Source organism: Cebidichthys violaceus, unplaced genomic scaffold (genome assembly GCF_023349555.1).
Source record: "Cebidichthys violaceus isolate CVI_PGR_0920_01 unplaced genomic scaffold, fCebVio1.0.p SCAF_95, whole genome shotgun sequence".
Taxonomy (NCBI): Eukaryota; Metazoa; Chordata; class Actinopteri; order Perciformes; family Stichaeidae; genus Cebidichthys; species Cebidichthys violaceus.
In genome coordinates, this window is record NW_027176981.1 from 225,243 (window position 1) to 245,990 (window position 20,748).

General features: G+C 41.4%; 1 protein-coding gene across 1 annotated transcript in view; it reads right to left on the reverse strand.

Moving 5' to 3' along the window:
* Positions 1-20,748, reverse strand: part of LOC137868054 (ras-related protein Rab-26) — a 74,133-nt gene that overhangs the window by 35,391 nt on the left and 17,994 nt on the right. Inside the window, exons 3-4 of the mRNA XM_068704565.1 lie at positions 6,836-6,877; positions 4,629-4,695 (exon numbers count right to left, since the gene is read on the reverse strand). Of these exons, the coding sequence (XP_068560666.1) occupies positions 4,629-4,695; positions 6,836-6,877 (109 nt within the window). The remainder of the gene's footprint in view (positions 1-4,628; positions 4,696-6,835; positions 6,878-20,748) is intronic.

The window sequence follows — 20,748 nt, forward strand, 5'->3', positions numbered from 1 at the left end:
CCCCCACAATCCGCCGCCGCCGCCGCCAATTGAGGCCTCCAGTCGCTCATTAGTGATAAAAGTACTGACCCAAGAAGATGGAATAGAGGGAATAAAAGATGATGCAGGCAGCATGGGATGGGGCAGAGCAGAGCGGCGACGTAATGAGGTAATGACACTGATTCGATATGCAGTTGATGTAGTCGTTGTGAGACCCGCAGTCGCCGTTTGTCACTGCTTTTCTATCTTCTCGTGTCCTTTGCTCATTTCCGCCATGTCGGTGGCTTTGTGGGGCTCAGAGTCGACAACAGGTCGAAGCAAGTGCTGAGTAGCTATTTTCAAGTGTGAAGAACCAGGAGACAGCACAAGTATTACCAGCTCCTGGTGATCGGTTTGAAATTGACTATGGGTCTAACAAGGATTTGGGACCACAGTTCCCAGAGTGCTTTGCAGAATGTTATCAGGATGTATGATTGCCATGGATTCCGTGAGCTGTGGGCTAAATGTGACCTATATTAATTCATATCGTTGCAATCTACACACCATGTATTCTGCGTGCAGCGGACCGTGAAGCCAGTACCACGACGGTTCAGCATGAATACGCAAACCGTTACAGCCTTGTACGATACCCACGAGTCTAGCAAAACGACATGGGAGCTGTAGTTGTAGAATCACTTTTGATTGTTGTTTTGTCTCGGTCTAGAATATTTGGACATCAATAATCACCAACTTAATTGCCACTGACATTTATCAGGTAGGGTGACTTTTCTATGCACCTGCCTAACTTGAAAAACAACACTTCATTTATAGTTTCACTTTGATGAAATTAATGAGCGGTTCAAATCCCCACTTGGCTTAGAATATAGACAGAAAACCTCAAGGAATACCGCCCATTTTTCAGAAAGAGGATAAAAGAAACCCTCTGTGAGGATATCCGCTGAGTTACAGACGCTGGTGGAACTGAAGCTAGGGGAGAGGGAGTCGGACGCCGACTCCGATGGAGGCCATTAATAGGGAAACAAAGCAGCCAAAGCTCCTCGTTCTGAGCAACCCTTTTAATCCTATATACCACCATTTGAAGCATTAAGGCAGCCATTACTCGTGCCGTGAAATGTATTAACTCTATCATTCTGTTTCTTAACATCGATCATGTTTTTGTATTTCCTGCGATAAGGTAATGGTAAAAGGACATTAGAGGAGTTCAAGCTGAAAGGTCCATCATTTGAACATGTGGTATATCTATGTCAGAAAGTGACTGATCTCACAGAGGGAATGGTAAAGACAGGCTGTTCACTTGGTGATTCCTTAGAAATAAAACAGTTTCAAAACTATACTTTAAGGAACACGTTAAGTAGCACATCATTTGTCATGAAGGATAAGTGCATGAAGGGGCTGGATTAAAGCTGCTCACTCTCTTCTTTTACCTGAGAGTGCTCTTGACAACCTTGAATTCAATTATCCTTTAATTCTTCTGTACTTTTTATAGGCTGCAGCCTTCTATTGAGGCCAAATGCCACTTCATTACAGGGCGAGCTTCCATTGAAAGCTCTATAATGATTTCTCTCTACCCTATAATGTCTCCTGCTCTCTTTCTCTATACGTTGGGGGATTTGTCCTGCAGTTGCTTTTTTTTGTTTTTGGCTTCCAGCCTCAGCCAGCCTGGAGAGCTAAAGACAGGTGGTTTGCATGTTTGAACGCGTTTCATTTCGTGATTTGATAAATTAAATTTAGCTTTCATAACATTTCCTTCATCTTTTACCTTGTCTCACTCAATCTCTCAATATCCTCTCTCTTATTTTACATCTCTGTCCCTCCCTTTCCCGTCTGTCCCCTTCATTACCCGTCTCCCCCACTGGGTCTGCTTTTCCTCTTTTTTAACATCCTGTGGTTTGGCTCCATGCTGTTGGAATGGCAAACTGTCAGCTCCACTGGGGAATGGGGGGGTTCTGGACCTTCATGGCACCCTGTACACCAGATGGGCCAACAACCAGCTCATTTGCATTCACTGTCTGGATCGTCTTGCTTTCTCATTAAGGTTTGATGACAGCAGAGATTGGGCCCAAAGCGGAATAAAATAAGCAATAGCTGGTTACGGGCAAAGTATTTGGGATATCATTAAATGTTTTTTACATTAATTGTACGTTTCAGAGTCACATTCTCACTCCCAACTCCTAAAATACCAACGCTTGGTCAGCTGCCCCTCTAGCGTCGGCCTTGGACGAGGCAGGGACAACGGGGCAGTTTCCACTCGTCACATGCATAGTGTCTTTTCAAAATAAACTTCACAGGAAGTTAGGTTTAGGAAAAAGAGCGTGGTTGACGTTAACTTGACGAACGACTCATGTGACTCACAACACAACCGACTCGCGCGACATTAATGTCACTTAATGTTCCTTGTAGTTTCGCATGTGACCCTGAGCGGACTATCTCTCTCTTTATAATCTGAGCGTCGTAATGACGTTGGTCATCCCTCACTGAACAGGAAAACTGAGTGTCTGCACAATGTATGACCTAATTAGGTCAAAGTTAACTCGGTGTAGAAACTTTGATGAACATTTACAACAAACAGCGTGGATAGTCATTTTGACATTTGCATTGGTTTTGAACTTTTGTCTTACCACTCGTGTGATTGACTTCTCCTGCTTGCCCCCTCATGACTTTGTTTTAGCATTCTCACATCTGAGCGATTAACAGGTTGTGTTAAGTTGCAATATTACTATATTAATAACAAGATAAAGATTTGAGGAATCTGGAATTGCCAAGAAACTTGTCCAAACATGTCTCTTTGCTGCCAGACTTTCTGCACTGCGGTGTTTTTATCATATTCGCTCTCTGCATCAGATGATTCATGCCAGGTATGACTTATGAAATATGCTGTGATGCTGGGTTTACATCCGCCTCCAACCGAGAGAAACAGCCCGCTAAGCAGACATGTATTCATAAGAAAGGACTATGAGTTATGACTCATTTGAAGAATATGCTTTTTTAGCTTGATTCGTGACATCACCGGCAGTCTGGAGACGTTCCTGTTGCTGGCAGGCTGCTCATTTGACATTGTCATTGAGACTTGTGGACACTTTTTCGGCTTAGCACCTTATGCGCTCAGATCTTTTTCTCGACTAATAGCAGATGGCGGTGGAGCTGTTCGGTGGCAGAAAACTTGGGCTACAGGGAGGGGCTCCTGAGAAATATCTGCCACTGAGAGAACGGAGAGTACGCGCTCGGCTAGTGTTTCATGTGGAGATGAAAAAGAATGATAAATACCAAGAAAAATTTGAATCTACATAATTAGTGAGGGAAAAACTGCACCGTGCCACACACTGATCGCATATGGATTAATGAATAATTTACTAATAATAACTACAAACTTTAACCTCCTTACAAGTATTTAAATGATGAATCTTTCGCAGTGTTTGTGTCCAAAATGGATGTGTCATGCTTTGGAATATAGATTTAATGTTGAGGCACGGCAATCGTTTAGTCTTTTTTCAAGACATCGGACTCGCTCACTTCTACCTGTCGATGCTGAGAAACGCGCCAGAGCCCTCTGACTGTTGGATCTTTACATTTCAATGTCAGTCACGGAAAAACCCATCCATTAGTTCACAGGAATTGACTGCTTTCGTGACAGCTGCATTCAGGCTGCTTCTTCTCCCCTGGTCCTGCCCGTCAGACCGAATGGGCTTTATTTAAAAGTCAGTAACAGACGGACAAATCGGAGCTGGTTCGGGGCTCCCTGGGTGCCTTGTTAAAGATCAGCGAGGGTAAACTGTTGACGGAACGGACCAGGCAACTGGCCAGCTATACTCTCACACACACACACACACACACACACACACACACACACACACACTGCAGTTACAGATAACATGAAAACACATGTGATTCTATACATGTGCATACCCGTTTAAACACAAACCTGTACACACACATGCAGACACACACACTCATAAATAAAGATTAAACCACCCGTTACGATTCTATTTTGTATGCAGCCGAATGTTTTTCGTGTTTGAGATAATACGTGTACAGCAGCATGTGTGTGTGTGTGTGTGTGTGTGTGTGTGTGTGTGTTCCACAACACCTGCTCATTGAGGTTGGCCCTGAGGCACACTGCTATCTGTACTCAGCGGGGTTGTTTTGTGATATTGCTGCTGCGCACACACACACACACACACACACACACACACACACGCACACACACACACACACACACACACACACACACACACACACGGGAATAGCTCATAGCTGTACCCCCCCCCCCCCCCCCCGCTGTGTGAGAGGCAGGCTCATTTTCCCACCCAGTGGTTAGCCTTTCTCGCTTAAGGGAACCTGCACTTCACAGAGCCTCTGGCAAATGCCTGCACACACACACACACACACACACACACACACACACACACACACACACACACCAGTCCATCAAATCAGTTGCAACTTGGGTGTATATTTTGCTATCCCAACACCCAACAGGAAAGAGGCAGCAACAGTGAGACTGTCGATGTCAATCACACGTCTGAAGTAAACAAGGGATGTGAGACATAAGTCAGAGCAGCTTGGCTGTGTCAGGACGAAACAGAGAGTAGAGGGGAGGATGTCAGTCACAATCAAAGAGGCTCATAGAAACCAAGACGGAGGAATCCTACCGTTAGCGTCGCGGTAGTAAGCGTGTGTGACACTTCGGAAACGCTCCTGTCCAGCAGTGTCCCAAATCTAAAAAGGAAAAACAAGAGGACATCTTCATCATCATCATCAACATCAGTCACCATGACATTGAGCATGTCTCTGTGAACCAGCTTTTATTTGATTTGCTACAACGGCATTGCTTTTTTTATTCTTATAGATTGTGTTTTGGGTTAAACGGAGTACGTTTGTTACGTAGTTAAGAAGGCTACGTTAGGTACGCAGTAACGTTTACGTAGGCCTAATGACAATAAGAGGGTATACTGGCGTATTTTATGTCGTAGAACTAAATGTTGAAATCTTTGTGTTAGCCAAAGACCTTCAGGCATAAACCCAAAACCAATTAAAGTTGCCGTATTGGATTTGATGAGTTTGAAGTGAGAACGGGCTGGCTAAAGAGGTGTGTATGGAGACTGAGTTTGAGTGACTTGGCATTTAACATGGATGGTGTTGCCTTTTTTTAGCCTTTCAAAAATAAAAAAAAAGGCGAGAAACCAACAGCGTGAGGAAAAGATTTGACAGTGTGTGTTGAACATACGGTACACAATGTAAGAATGTAAGCTAAGCAGCCAAACAGAATCGCATTGGACCAAAACAACACTCTGACCTTACATTTTTCCTTGTCGTACTTACAATGCTGCAACTAACACCTGTGCTTTGTATTTCATTATTATTTTACAGAGGCCGATTCATAACAAAGATAATGACACTGACAATGATCACTGGATGTTTAAAAGGCATTTACGTTTTTTTTTGACCCCCCCATTATATTCCTTTATGCTACACCCTGTTGGATCTTTGGTACACCGTCTCTGTCATTGTTTTGATGTCATTGATTATTTCTCTCTCCCTTCCCCTTTCTCACAGGGTCTTTGTCACGTTTTTCATTTAAATTCAGGTAATTTGTTCTAATCTGAGAAATATTTAAGATAGAATAACTATATTCAACTTTACAAAGAATCAAATCATCCTAAGAGAATGCATCCTAAAACAAAGTCAGGAACAATGGAAAAAAAATGGCCAGCAAATGGTTAAGAGGACATTTTCCAAAAGAAATGCAGATGCTGCGGTGCTGATGCAGATTCATTTATCACCACGTACAGCTCTGCAGGTCTCCTCAGCTCTACGGACATTTTGAGCATCTTTGAGCTCATTGTTTTGGTTTCACGGCCCTCAACTTTCATATTTTGACTCTTTGACGCCCTTATTGGTTTCCAGATGAAGCAGGCAAACTGAAAATGTTCAGCTAAATCCACAGTGTGCTAGCTGTCCTGTTAGTGATTATCTGGTGAACATAGTGGAGCATTTAGCAATGAAAGAAACAAATATATCCCATAGGAGTTGGTGGAGACCAAAAGCAGAGCTAACAGAAGAGGAAATATTAGACTTTCAGACGTCACGTGGCCAGAAACTAATGTTTATTATCCGTGATTACCTGCAAAAATGTTGTGTAATGTGTAAACAATTATTTAAATAAAATCACGGGTACAGGCACAGGTAAATATTTACAGTACTATATGAATAGTGGCAGAGGTTGAGAACACAAATAAGTTTGTGTGCGGGTGGGTGCGGGTTGGCAAAACTGGACCTGTGCAGGACTCTGCTGTAATTTTTGAATTTAATTTCTGTTACACAATTTCTAAGAAGTTAAAAAATGTGCCTGCAACTTTCATTAAACCCGTTCCTGGGAAATCACCTGAAATATCACATTCGACAGATATGACTGACGGATGAACACAGATCCATTAAAGATGAGGAAGATGGAGGGAGCGAGAGCATGAGCATTGTGTAATTGACGTGAAAAACTCATCAGACAGTATCTAATGCTGTTTTTGAACGACAAAGATTCACCGGCATCTCTCTCTGTCTCTTGCTGATAACTTGCAGGGCTGGTAATCTGATGGAAAGTCTGTTATTCCCTCTCGTGTCTTCAGTCAGGCAGAGCAGCGGGCTAATTGACTGATAGAGATTAACTCAGGCCTCATTAAGTCATCGTTTCCTTTGTCTTCGCCCTCCCACAGGAGGCAGTGAAGATGTATGGGAGGTATGTGTGCCATGGGAAACAGTCGCTGGTGATTTGTTTTTAAAAAAAGAACGAACAAGTATCATAACTTTGACTAAATGAAAGCCGATGAAGACAAAAAGATTCGAAGAGATGTATTGTTCTTACCTGCAGTTTGACCTTCACAGCATCAATGCTCATTACTTTATTCTGAAAGAAAAAAGAAAACATAATTAAAAAAACTTTTGAAAGAACAGAAAAGTGATAAAGACACTTGACACAGATGATTAAAATCAGCTATTCAAAACATTACAGATGCATCAGAACCAGATTAAATAGCGATGCTTTCAATGGCTGCCGACGGGGAACACTTTTTTCTAAAGGAAATAGAGTTTGGAAAGGATATAGCTTACTATCTAGGGTTCTATGCAAATGAACACGCACACGCACACACACACACACACGCACACGCACACGCACACACACACACACACACACACACACACACACACACCTTTTGTTTTGAGGAAGACCTTTGTTTCAGGGAGTTGCATCATTTACCAACACCGTAGCTGCCAAGCAGTTAAGCATAGTGCGCGCACACACACACACACACACACACACACACACACACACACACACACACACACACACACACACACACACACAAAATAGCTTTCCAATACCTCTGTGATATCTTTTCATGGGGAAAATAATTGGTCGTATGGATCTTTTCAAAATGACACCAACTTGACGGTCACCAGTTGCAGCAGCTCCTGCATTAATATGAATCTATTTTACTAAAGAGAGAACAGATTTAACTTTGCCATCTATCATTTCACGGCATGTGATGCAATTGGCAAACAAGATTGATGAGCACAAAGCCTCGGTCAGGACCCGGTGGGAATATCAACAGCCCTGTGTTTCACAGAGAGACAGGTTTAAACATGTGTGTCTCTGCATTTTAAACGTGTCTTGTTACCCTGCTGTGAAATCCAACGCACATCACTGTCCATTAATGGCTTGCTGGGATGCTATTGCTGCCTGCGTCTCTGCCTTGATGAGGATGATGATCCCTGGACACATTATAAATTTGCTTTATCCTGACAGTCATCCGATATCTGCCTCTCAGGATGAAGCAGAACAGGATGGCAGAATTTCTGCATGCAGATGCTAAGGCTGCATACACTCTAGTGTTCCTTGGAGGATTAGACCAGAGATTTGCAGTTCAGTCACATGCTCTGAGGTCTCTGTTGGGCAGAGGAGGAAGATCTCAGGGGAGCTGCATAAGCAGAATCTATGATAACACCCGCCACCAGGGCACTTTCCTCTATTGGTTGTTTTAACATGCACAAACTATAAAGACACATTCTTTAAATCTAAAGTACACGATATCCCGCAGACTGTAAATAAGAAGTGGATGTAGTCACAGTGACGTCAACCACTGGTTTGTGGACTGCTGTTTTGAGGTCTCCAGTTTGGCATTTTGGCAGGCGCCATCTTAGTTTTTGGTTGTCACCAATCTTCGCTTTTTGCAACTAGAGGTGACACAAGAAGGTGGAACTCAGTACAACCGAACGCTGAATGAAGACATTTCTAGGCAACCAAAATGTTACAGTCAACTTTTAAGAACTGAAAGCACACTGTGAAAGGGTTAAAGTTGTAAGACGAAAACACCGACAACTCTGACTTGTCAATCACAAAGTAGCCCCGTCCTAAAGCATAACCGGTTTTATGATCTATTTTACATTAAATGGGGCCAAAATGTACCAAATGAACATCATGCTGTATTGAAGAAGACTTGAAACTAGATATTGAGACCATAAACTCATGTTTACAATGTTTACTGAGGGAATAAATCAAGTGAGAAGTAGAGTCATTTTACCATAGACTTCGTTTGGCAACCAGAGGAGTCGCCCCCTGGTCAGTAGAAAGAATGCAAGTGTAGGTCACTTCCGCAATGGCCTCCCTTTTCAGACCTGGAAGTTGCCCACTGTGTTATCCACACTCAAATGACTCAACAGTTTAAAACTTCTGCATGTTTGTCCCTCCCTGGACGGTTTAGCATTTTCTCTTAGAGTTGAGTGTATAGTCCATTACTGTCCAGCCCCCCTGCGACCCTGAATAAGATAAGTGGTTACAGATAATGGATGGATGGAAGGAAGTCTTTTTTTTCTCTAAGTGAAGGACCCGTTACAACAAGAAAGATGGACGTGACATGAATAGAAGTTTATAGTTCACTCTCTCCAAAAGCGAAGGTTGGCCAGACAACTGCATCAAAATCCCAGATGAAAACCTTTTGGGGTCTGGAGAGAAACAGATTAGTCGGTGGCAAAAAAACACCTGATCTGTTGGCCCACACTCAGCAGAGAAATTTAAGTTATGATTGCTTTTCACTCTCAGTTGAAAAATACTTTTTTTTTTTTTTTTTTAAATTGAGGTGGCATCTCCTCTCAAACCCAACTAACCACAGTGGGCAGGTTGGCAGGTCAGACAAAATGAAGACCTCAGCATGAAAGAAAGTAAGTGACCTCATGATAGAAAGCGGCTGAATATAGTAGAAGGAGGGTACAGTAGGAGGCAGTCAACGTTAAAAAGCATGTCAACATACTCGCACGTAACACGCTAAATTGCATTCCATCAAACTGAATTGAATAAGTGCCGGCTAGGTTGAAGGGGACTATATTAAAATTGAGTAACAAATCACAGGCTGGAGCAACTCTGCAGGCAAGTGGCTCAGCACAGTGTACGTGTGAAAATAAGGCAATCACAAGAGCAAATAAAGCCTAAATTATTTGATCACTCTGTTGAATGATGCATCACTTGCATCAAAAGTTCCTTTTGGTTTGCATCCAGTTCTCTGCCTTAAAGTCAAATTGTAGATCCAGAGGCTGTGTTGGTGGGTTTGAAGCCTTGAGCAATTGGCCCAATCGCAGACGACGTACTTTCCCTCATTCTTAATGCATTTCATCCATATTGCATGGGGCACAGTGAATTATAGTTGGTTTACCTTACAAATGGGAAACACTTAACATCTTCGAAGAAGCATTTGCTGCATGTTTACTGCACTACAAGCCTTGAAAGAGCAACTGCCCCAAGGGCAGCCTCTGGAAACAAACTGTTGTATGCCCATAGAAGCTCAGGAGAAGTCCTTTATGATGGCGGTTGAGAGAGGGTTACAGATTATATTGTTAATTACAGTAGCAATCTGAGACACTCCCTCATTTCTGAGCAGCTCACTAAAGTACATGTTATTACATGTAAGAAGGATGGTTCCATCAATGCCTCCGAAAAATGTCTTTTCTAGCCTAACCCAGCACCAAAACTCAAGAGTTGCGATGCATAACCTTTTTTTAATTTCTCTTTAAGCCTATAGCCTATAATCCTTGGGTTGCTTTCAGACAGACAACAGCCCTGCTTGAAAATCACAGTCACTCCGCCATGGCTGCTGAGTGCAAAGGGTTAGATAAAAAAAAACAGGAGACTCTCTTCCCAAGCAGAAGACGGTATCAATTGTTCTAGCAAGTGCCCCAAAATGGCATTCAAGTGACAAAGCCCTCAAGCAGCCGTTGGAATCATGAGTGGACAAAATATTGGACTTCAACACGGGAAACCTGGTTGGTTTTATTTTCTAGCAGACCACCAACGCTGGTTTGTGTAATCATGACCACGCTCGTCTTTAAACCTTATTAACCAAGCACAATTCCAGGCGGATCACTTCGTAACGTGAACGGCATATTTCTACTAAATACAATATCTGCCGCCGTCGTCAGTTGCAAAATACTTCCTCATTAAATTGTAAACTGCTCTGAAGTGTTTTTGCATTTGATAAACCTTTGAACTCATGACCTGCCTGGACTTACTAGATCATTTTACATCTCACCGGTACCAACTTTTTTTCCGTTTTTTTATTACAGGGCTGTTTTGTAGTCTGAACTGAGTGCTTGAATTCCCTTTCACCAACCAAGTACAAGGCCATGACCATGGGTCAGACCAAAACTGCAGGCCACCAATCTTGCAGTCTCTTCACCAATGGGGCCAGGAGGTTAAGGCCACTTAGTCTTAGCCTTGCTGACCTCATAGTGAGCCACAAACAGGCCCTCACAACATCCCATGTCTGACTGTCTCCCAAAGAGAGAAGATGTGTCCGGTAGAAGTGTCTGAACAGAGCACAGGTCAGGAAAAAGACCCGCTTAACACCCTGAACTACCACCAAGGAAGCATTGCTCACAGCCGGCACATTGTGCAACAGACATTTCCTGGGTTTAACTGTGCCAATTCTTCATTGGGAAACTTTTTGGGATCTGACACAATAATTTCTTTTTTTTCATATAACTAGAAATAATAGCCACGTTGTACATTACTCATATGTGTAATGAAAAAAGAGGAAGCTGAAGTTGAAAAAGAAATTAAACACTGGGTGAGATTTACAGGTGAAGCCATTTCAAATCCATTTGCTATTCAGCTGCTAGGAGCGGATATTTCAGGGCCATTATAAGTAACCAGAAATGGTTATTCTGACTCACTGGTAGTTTGTTGAATTATGTCGTTTTTTTTGGGTTCTTTTTATGTAGGAGTCAACTGAGATGTCTGTGTTAACGTCTGATGGAAGCAGGACTAACAGGGGTCGATGATGGAGTGCTACAGCGACACAAAAGTGTTACTAGTGTTGTACTTTACACCGGAGTAAAGATGTTAGCGGCACTGTGTGTAGGCTGGGTGTTTATATAACTGTGAGTCCACAACACCATCCGGCAGAATGTTTCAGCTTTGATGTGAAATCTGTCAGCTCTCTGTGATGAGCAGATCTAGATAGGAGAAGGCTTTATGTAGAAATTAAAAAATTACAGGAAATAATGATCCATGTGTTAAATTCTTCTCGTTATACTTGAGGAGATAAGAGACATAAGAGATCAAGCCTCCTCATATGATTTGTGTTGTCTTCAAAAAAAAATGTAAAAGTCCTGTTTGATATAGACAACCTGTAAATAAAGTTTGATTTGACTTACAACACCATAAACCGTTACACCTAAAAATAATAGTGATCTCCAGCTTAATGTGGCATTTACACTGAATCTAAAGGCTCATACTGTGTTGCTGACCTGGAAAAACAAACAAGAGGCTGGGCATTTATTTTACATACAAGGACACATATGTGAACCAACACACCTGTACTCATGTAGACATAAACCCACACACACAAAACAAAGATGTGGGCGTCTCAGAGCAGGATTTCCAGTCCTAAATAGCCCAAATGTGTTTATTAGCCCAGGAAATGACTCTTATTGTATCTCTGCTGATATAAAAAAGTAGTCCTAACCTGTTAGAAGTTACAAAGACATGGTGTTTTTGTTGCAGTATTGTCGATTGTGTGTCATTACCAACAATTTGGCGAGTGAGAGTCAATCTTTGATAATTCTTAATGTGCCTCGGAGAACGCAGAGATCTATCAATTTCCACAAGCTGCCTTTAGATAAATCATAGTTTAAATATTTATCCGTTGCTGTAAGTACTGATGGCAGAGTGAAAATAGTGGAGAGATATTTTGTTAGCCATGGCAGTGAATGGCTCTAGGAATGGTAATGTCTGTCTTCTGGCTCAGACTGAAATATGTCAACAAATTTGATGGGTTGCATTGAAATTTCGTACACCAATTCATGGTCCCCAGAGGGTGAATGTATCAACTTTGCTGATTCCCTGACTTTTACTTTAGTGCCATCATCAGGTCAAAATGCACAGATGCGGCACTATTTTAAAACTACGTGAGTGGTCATAAGACCCTACCGAGGGGTTACTTATTATTACCGTAATCCTTGTAATATTTGGGGAGGGGATTTCATTTTGTATTGCTGGTGAAAGTTACAGGAGCTCTATATGATGCGTGATATGAAATATAATAAACACCATAATCATATTTTAGTCATCATCCCCAACATCCCCCTGCATTTTTTTAAATCTTTGTCTGTTTGTGTTGGATTTAGTGAAACGTGATCTGCATATACAGCTGTTTAAATCACATAAATGTGCCGCTGTAGATGTCTTTTGAACTTATAAACTGTATCTACATTGATTGATCAAGGGTCCCAGTCTCCCAACAGGCAGATACACTCGCTATATGGCGCGGGAAAATGAAATCAATGAATCAACAAGCCTACATACCAACACTAGATTTCTTCTAATGGAGCCGACATGAAAACTATTTCGGTTCAGAAAATTTCTGCTGTCAAGTCAATCTGGTGAAGGCAAGTTAGCCAACAGAGACAGAGATAATTGGACAGCTCACGTCTCGCTTTGTGAAGTAGTCTCATGGCAGTTAATGTACAGTGTAGGTTACAGTTTGTCCATGAATAAACACTGCAGCTCCTGAGCACCAAGTGTTCCCAAAAAATCAATACAGCTAGAGACCTGCATAATTGAATGCAGCAGAGTCAAACTTATTTTTTATGGCCAATTGAGTTGCTTGCCAGTTTTAAGTTAAAGCCTGCTGTGCAAATATATCATTATGATATGTAATCTATTTATTAAAAAGCAAGTCACTTTCCTTATTTGCCTATATACATAAAACAAACACATTCAAAAGTGGCACCTTTTTCTGCAAATACAATATTTCAAACGCAGCTGTCAAAAAAGCATCATCTCATTTTCTGCTCTGCGGCTTTGAGTGTCTTAAAACAGGGATGTCACCCTCTTTCCAAGGAATAGTCCCGAGCCATGAGAGTAAGTGTAAAGGTCTTCATAAATAACTCTTATGTCAGCCCGAGTTTAATTTTCAGCACAAATACTGAGATGTTGGATAAATCCGGGCCCAGGTCCCACCATCTTTGTTCAGTGCTTCTGAAAATGGTGGAATTCCATCTTTGCATGCACAAACAACTCACACACTTTTCATCAAGAGGAAGTTAAAATTCAAACTTTTATGTTGACAAATCATCCTCATTGTGAAGACTCATACCTCCAGCTGGATTTAGCAGACAGACATTCCTGCCCTCTTACTATTGCCCACTCATATAAGCAGCAACCTGCATTGCTGCTCGATAAATGGTTTTTCAATAACCCGATGCTCCAATTCCATCTCATTTTCTCTCTTATCCCCACTCTTTTTCTCATTGTACCCTCGACCTCTTCACTTACTTCGTCTGTTTTTACTCTCCCTCTCATTTCGATCCCCTTAAATTAATGACGAGGTCTGCCAGAGCTGCTCAATAACCAAAGCAATAAAAGTAGAGACCAGCGGAGAGAAGGACCTCTGAGTTAAAACTAAATAATACAAAATTCAAAACGCATTAAAAGGTTGAAAATAAAGAGATTACTGTGCACGATTTTGAGAGCTTCTATCCATTTTTCTCCCCATCTACAATATCTACAGCCATCTGTTACACCAGAAAACTACAGTCTTCCAGGGTCATTTTTGGAAGAACATCCACATAACTCAGATGATAACAAGCTGACAAAAACACAGAGAGTTAAGTGTGAGCTCAAGGATGACTGCGGTCCAGCCTACACACCTTGAACCACATCCAAATTAGATTACACTAATGTGGGTCAAAGCAAGCCAGCTCATTACAATAAAAAGGATTCATTGAGGATTGTAGCTCATTGAGTTGTCGCCTCAATTTAAGCCTTTCTGAGGTGCTTGTACTATACTTGATTATGCCTATTTTACGCTAATTTAGTTCCAATTTACTACATTTCAGAGGCAATTATTAAACTCTTTACTCCACTTCTTTTATTTAAAAGCTACATACTAACTAGTTGATCATTTTACAGGTCTTACAAATTATATGATAAGCTTATAAAATAGAATGCACTGTTACAAATTAGGGCTGCATGGTGTTGTAGTAGCTCAGTACCTCATAGTAAAAGGGTTTGATTCCCGGGCTGGACGTGCTCTTCTCTGTGGAGTTTGCATGTTCTCCCCGTGTCAGCGTGGGTTTTCTCTGGATTCTCCGGCTTCCTCCCAAAGAATAATTGATGACTCTAAATTGCCTGTAGGTGTGACTGGGAGCGTGAATGGTTGTCTGTCTCCATCTGTCAGCCCAGCGAAAGTCTGGCGACCTGTCCAGTGTGAACCCTGCCTTCACCCAATGTCAGCTGGGAGCTGGAACCGCGCTGATCACAGCAAGCATGAAACAGGTTTATGCCCTGCAAACTTCAAACCAGTTGGAGGAGCACAACACAAATTCTGAAAACTAGTCGGGCCCAAAGCCACCATGCAGAAACTCTATCGTGCAGTGTTGGTTTAAATGTCTTCTGAACGCTGCACACATTTCCCTTTGGCACTTCGTCCCAAAAATTAAATAACAAGCTTCAATCGGGAGCTGAGGAAATCAATGCTGAAAGCTGACACAAAAAGGTCTTAAGTCATAATTTCGAAGGTGTGTGTGTGTTAGCTGATAAGCATGGAGGCAGTTAAGTGGAAGATCGTGGAATGACAGACTGACCTTTTTTTGTGTGTGCGGTGCAGAGTAGACACCCACACACTGCATCGCACACGAGCACACACACACACAAACACAAATGTACGTGCAAACGACAGTAAGGAAGACCGACGCACACATATTCGGCGACAGCCACACATACTGAACAATTATTAATTAAAACACAAAGACAAAAGCGCTTGACAGTTACAGGGACACAAAGACAACACACACACACACACACACACACACACACACACAGGCAAAGAATAAACACACATACCACATTACTGCGACGTCCACATTTCCACGCTGTCCTCTGTTAAATAAAGGTTAACAAGCAACAAAAAAATATCTTTAAAAAAAATAAACTACACTTAATGTTGAGCTATTGACAAATGACCATCGATATTCATCAGCAGCCTCAAGCATCAGACAGCTCTAAGCTAACTGTCAATCAAGCTGCCTCACCAGCACTTACTTTGAATACATATGGATAATCAGGACCCATAAGAAGTCATCCAAATAAAAAATAAAAAAGGGAAAAACCTGAAACTCTGTTGATAATGTCATACATACACACGTTTTACCATATGATGTTATTATCATATCCATTGCATGCTTTGTATAACAGTAAAGGGAGACATTGGAACAGTTGCTGCTACAGTATCCGCCCTTTGACGTAGTCTCTATTAAAAGTCAAGTAAAACCATATCAAAATAATGACACCAGCAAAAACTATCATGACTGTAGCATGGCTTTCCCACTCGACCGCGTTCATTTGTTTGCCCTGACATTAAAAGAACTGCTGTAAAATTGAATTCATCCATTTTGAGAACTCTCTGCTATTATTTCCACAACAGAGTGCAGTGAGGTTTGAACACCAGAAATATCAACAACCGACGGAGTAATATCAGTTGACTCGCTGGTATTGATCGACCATTACAAATGCTGCACTAATGCTGTGGCATTGTGTGTATCGGCCTTTCTGACACATCAGATGTGCCACAACCAAGTGCGCTAAAGTGTTACAACAACAAAGACCAACACAAGGAGCGACGACGGAGAAACATCTTGAGGTCAGGAGCAGTGTGGCAGATTTATGCGACACCTTGTCCACACTGGCTTCATAGCGAAACAGCTCATCGGCACCTGGAGTCTTGCCGTCACAGTGAGGTTGCCAGGCAACTAGAGGAGACTCCACAAAGTGGCTGTGCCAGGCCAAGAAATAGTCCCGCACACAACCCCTGTTAAACTACAGCGTATCATTTTTACACATTGGTTTTTGTACAGATTGAATAAAATGAGATATGGCGTGTTCATTAGTGAGCTTCAGAGGTGCTGGTATGTGGATTTTATTACTTTTGGACGAAGGTACAGGAGGCTAGCTGTTTCTACTCTGCATGCTAAGCTAAGCTAACCAACTGCTGGCTCCAGCTTTATATTTACCTTACAAACATGATACTAGTATCTATTTTCTCATTTTACTCTCGGCAAGTAAGTGAACAAGAGTAATTCCCAAAATGTTGAACCATTCTTTTAAGTCCTCTATCAGCATCTACATTGGCTGCGTTCATCCACAGTAGTACTGTGCACTAGAAGCAGCTCCCACACCCCAATGCAAACTGATGTTGACTGTTGACAGTCAGAAATACCAAAATAAGTGAAAAAACAAAAAGGCTAGAACCAAAGAATTTTGTCCTTTTGTTTTAAAAATGACTTAAAAGAAGAATGGCTTTCAGAATTTTTTGCAGATATATTTTCTTTATTTAAAACCTGACAGGCCATCTGCCTTTTCATGTTTCCTGCCCTCGCTGATTACTTTTTAGCAATGTTGCTACGTTGCAAGATCTGTGCAATTAACGCACAATGTAATTAGTACTGATGGGAATAGGTTCCAAAGCATGAAAATAAAAGCCCTAAGTTGTAATAAACCCACCCATGTTATTTATATATTCAAATTCACTCAAAATAATCATAAACTCTAATAAGCAAAGCCAGAGGGTTAGAACTTCAACGTTGAGCTGTCAAATAAATATTTAGCGTAGAAAAACAACCAGGTGCTTTTCTGGCGAAGCAGCAGATCTGACAAACTTTACAGACACAAAAAAAAGTGTCAGCATTTGGCTTCTAGTTGCTGTTAATTTCTCCCTTCATGGCTTCTACTTCACAGGAGGGAGGTAAACAGTGAAACTGCCAGCAAGCTCCATCAAAAAGCTTTTAAGACACACAAACACCTACACATTACCCATGCATATCTCAACAGTACACTGTCTAATTAGTGCTGAATTAATGAGAGTTAATTATTTAGGCATGCTGGCTCTTCAAGTTTTGGGGAAGGAAATGAAGGCTCAGGGCTCAGGCAAATTAAGAGAAAACCTTGAGTGGTTCAACCAAAGATAAATACAGAAACTACTGTAGGCACTTGTGTGACACTGATGGATGTCCTCTATAGGGGTTACTGAAATCAAAAGTTCAGAAATAAAAGGAAATAAAAGAAAGTCATTTCCTCTCGCTGGCCTTGGGATCAAATAAAGCATTGTAGCATGAACACCCACTTTTCCCCTCCGTCAAAGAAGCTGGCCCTGCACCAAAATATTGTTAATGAAGGACCTATTTAACTGTCGGGAGCAAAATGAAATCAATGAATCTCTGGTTTCTTACACACTGTAATAAGCATAATACACCCTGCTGATTTTGATTAGGATCTCTGTTCTCTTAATTGCTTAATAATCGCAACAAAGCTCATAAAATTATATTATTACCTTATCGTTATGCGCCACCAGTTCTTTGCCGATTCAAACACAAATGGTACAACTTTCACTCAGAAGTTACGACTGCAATCAGAGGCATCAGACTACACACCAGAGGTGCAACTCAGTATGGCAAGTAGCAAAGTATTCCTACTTAGAAAAATACAAAAGTATTAGAAAAGTCTTTAAATACTCAAAAAACAGCATTCATTTACTTTTTTATTGGCCACTTGGAGGCAGGGAAACAAGCTACAAACACAAAAATTACCATCACCTCATGAAGTGTTCACAAACAGTCACCTCCTGTGTTCACAACTCCAGAATATACAGACCAACATGAGCACTCATGGGTTTATGTTTAATATCTGCTTTTAGCTTTGTTTTGGTCTCCACCAACTGCTAAGGGAAATATGTGACTCTTTAGCTGCTAAATGCTCCACTGTGTTCACCAGTGAGTTGCTAACTTTGTCTGTTTATGGATTGCTGGACAGGTAATGTACAATGGGTTTATCAGAGACTTTTGGAGGGGATTGATGAGCCAAATCAGTAAAAATGCGGGATAAAAAAAACAATAGGCTTAAAGATGCTAAAAAGCTCAGTACAGCTGAGAGGAACCATGAGTGATAATTCACTCTTATAACTTTGACAGAACTCTTACAAATATTATTTTGGTCTATTAATATTATCAAAAACATTGCCAAGTGCAGCTTTGATGTAGCTTTAACAAATTAAGAGTGCATTGATTCATATCAAATGCCGTAAGCAAAACAATAGACAAAACACGAAACAGGCTATTTGATATAATTTAGAGGTGAAAGGTGAGATGGAAGATAATTGGCAAGTGCAGGCAAGGACACTAATGACGCCTACATGTCCACAGTGGAAAGGAATACCAATTGTTTGCATGTTTCAGTAATACCTTCTACGTACCATTCTCTGCCCTTAGAATAACGTTCAGAGAAACGATATCACCTGAAAGGCACACATATAAATGTATTTGTCTTCTGGTTTATCATTAACCGGAAGATTGTGTATAGCAGTGCAACAAATGACTAGAATCAAATTAGTTCTGTATACAGCTAAAAGGCCTTGCTGTTGAGATGTTTTTGAGCCGCACTCTCAGAGATCATCTATTGGTAAATATTACTGTCAGGTATTTGAATGCTATTTTTTCTTGGCCTTCCAGTAGATTTAGTTGTGGTCTGAAGGTGGCGCACTTTTCTTCTCAACTTCGTGTTTACTGCTGCTCATGAGAACCATTCACGTCGGTCCAGACTGAAATAACGCAACAAATATTGGATGAATTTTAGCATTTAGCTCAAAAATAGCACTGTACACTTCCACTTTGTGATGACATCTAGCTCTTGTTTCCTATGGAGCATAAAGGCAAAATACCTTGGACAAAAGAGTCTACGGAATGGACACAATTATAGCTTTACTAAAATGGCTAACGTGACTGTAGACTCTTAGACTTGTTGGAAGGTTAGCTTACCTGAATAGACTGAATAGTGTATAGAAAAGAACACGTGAAGGTTTTAAACTCCAAGGATAACTTAAAATGAAAGCTATGGCAGCCAAGTGAGTGGTACATTTGTATAATCACTGTAGATTAAACAGAGCATTTATCAACTGTCTGTTGTCCAAATTGACAGACAAAAAGGCTGGTCCAATAGGCTACAAATCAATAGCCACTAACACAGTAAAACAACACACTTAACCCATGTATACACACATTATGCCTTCCCAGACCAAGCCCTATTCTCCTCCACCCCTCCTCCTCTCCACTCATGTTACAGTGGTTTGGCAGAGAATGGTTTACACCCTGCAACTGGCAATAAGACCAGCTAATCCTGGATTTGTCACCCTCAGTGGCTCTCTTACTTCCCCACTTGTTCTCTTTCTCCATCTACTTCTTTCCTGTTTTTGTATTTTCATAACCTCCAGCTTCCCTTTCAAAACTCCATCTTCTCTGCTCAGCTCCCTTTTCTCCCTCCTTCTCCCTCCTTCCCTAGATTCGTGTTACCTCATGCTGTGCTTCGGCCTGACCTCTGTGATATCTCTGTGACATCTTTAGACTTGTGTTCCTGTTTGCAAATCAAACTCATGAGACAAGACCCTCACCTTACCGTCTTCTTCATCCTTCACTTCCCATTTAACAATCCTTACGCTGACTATTCCCTCTGTGGACTAGCACAGCTCTTCCTAGTATGAGATAGTTCTCTCTGTCTGTCTCCGAGAAGTCTGGCTTACGGGTTGATAGCTACAGACCCATGGGGGCTCTCTCCTTCTCTTTGCCTCTTTGTCTCACTGTCAAAACTCTCAGCAAAGATTTAAAGATCGGGGGCAGCCAACCAAGCCGAATTTGACTTGTCCACTTTAAAGCGTGTCTTCTCTTTCCATCTCTGGAGAGAGCATTAACATTGCCCTAACCTCTGCTTGTACACAGGTTCCCAGTGGAAATCGCTCCCTGCTGCGGTGAAAAAGGGAAGTAAATCATGATATCCCATCCATGCTAATTGTATTAGCAAGCACTATTTTATGCGCCTTCATTACAACAATTATGGTAATAGCAAAGTCAATTCAAAGGCAAAGAGCGATACGTTTTTGTGCTTTGTGATGAGCTGCATGACTGTCATTTCTATGATCACACCATTCTTGGTAGTATCCTGTATGCGTTTTCCCATATCATAGGAGCACTGCAAACACAACACTGAAACACCGAAAGTTGATATTTGCAGAGAATAACATTTATTTTGTGGTTGTGTTTCTGTCCACCTCGCAAATGAGTCCAATATTCACCCTCGTTTTATCTCTATTTTGGTCTCCACCAACTCCTGAGGGAAATATCTTATTTTTAAGCACGGTACAAGGGAGCTATGGGGGCCCTGCTCCCCTGAGAGAGTCTTGAGCT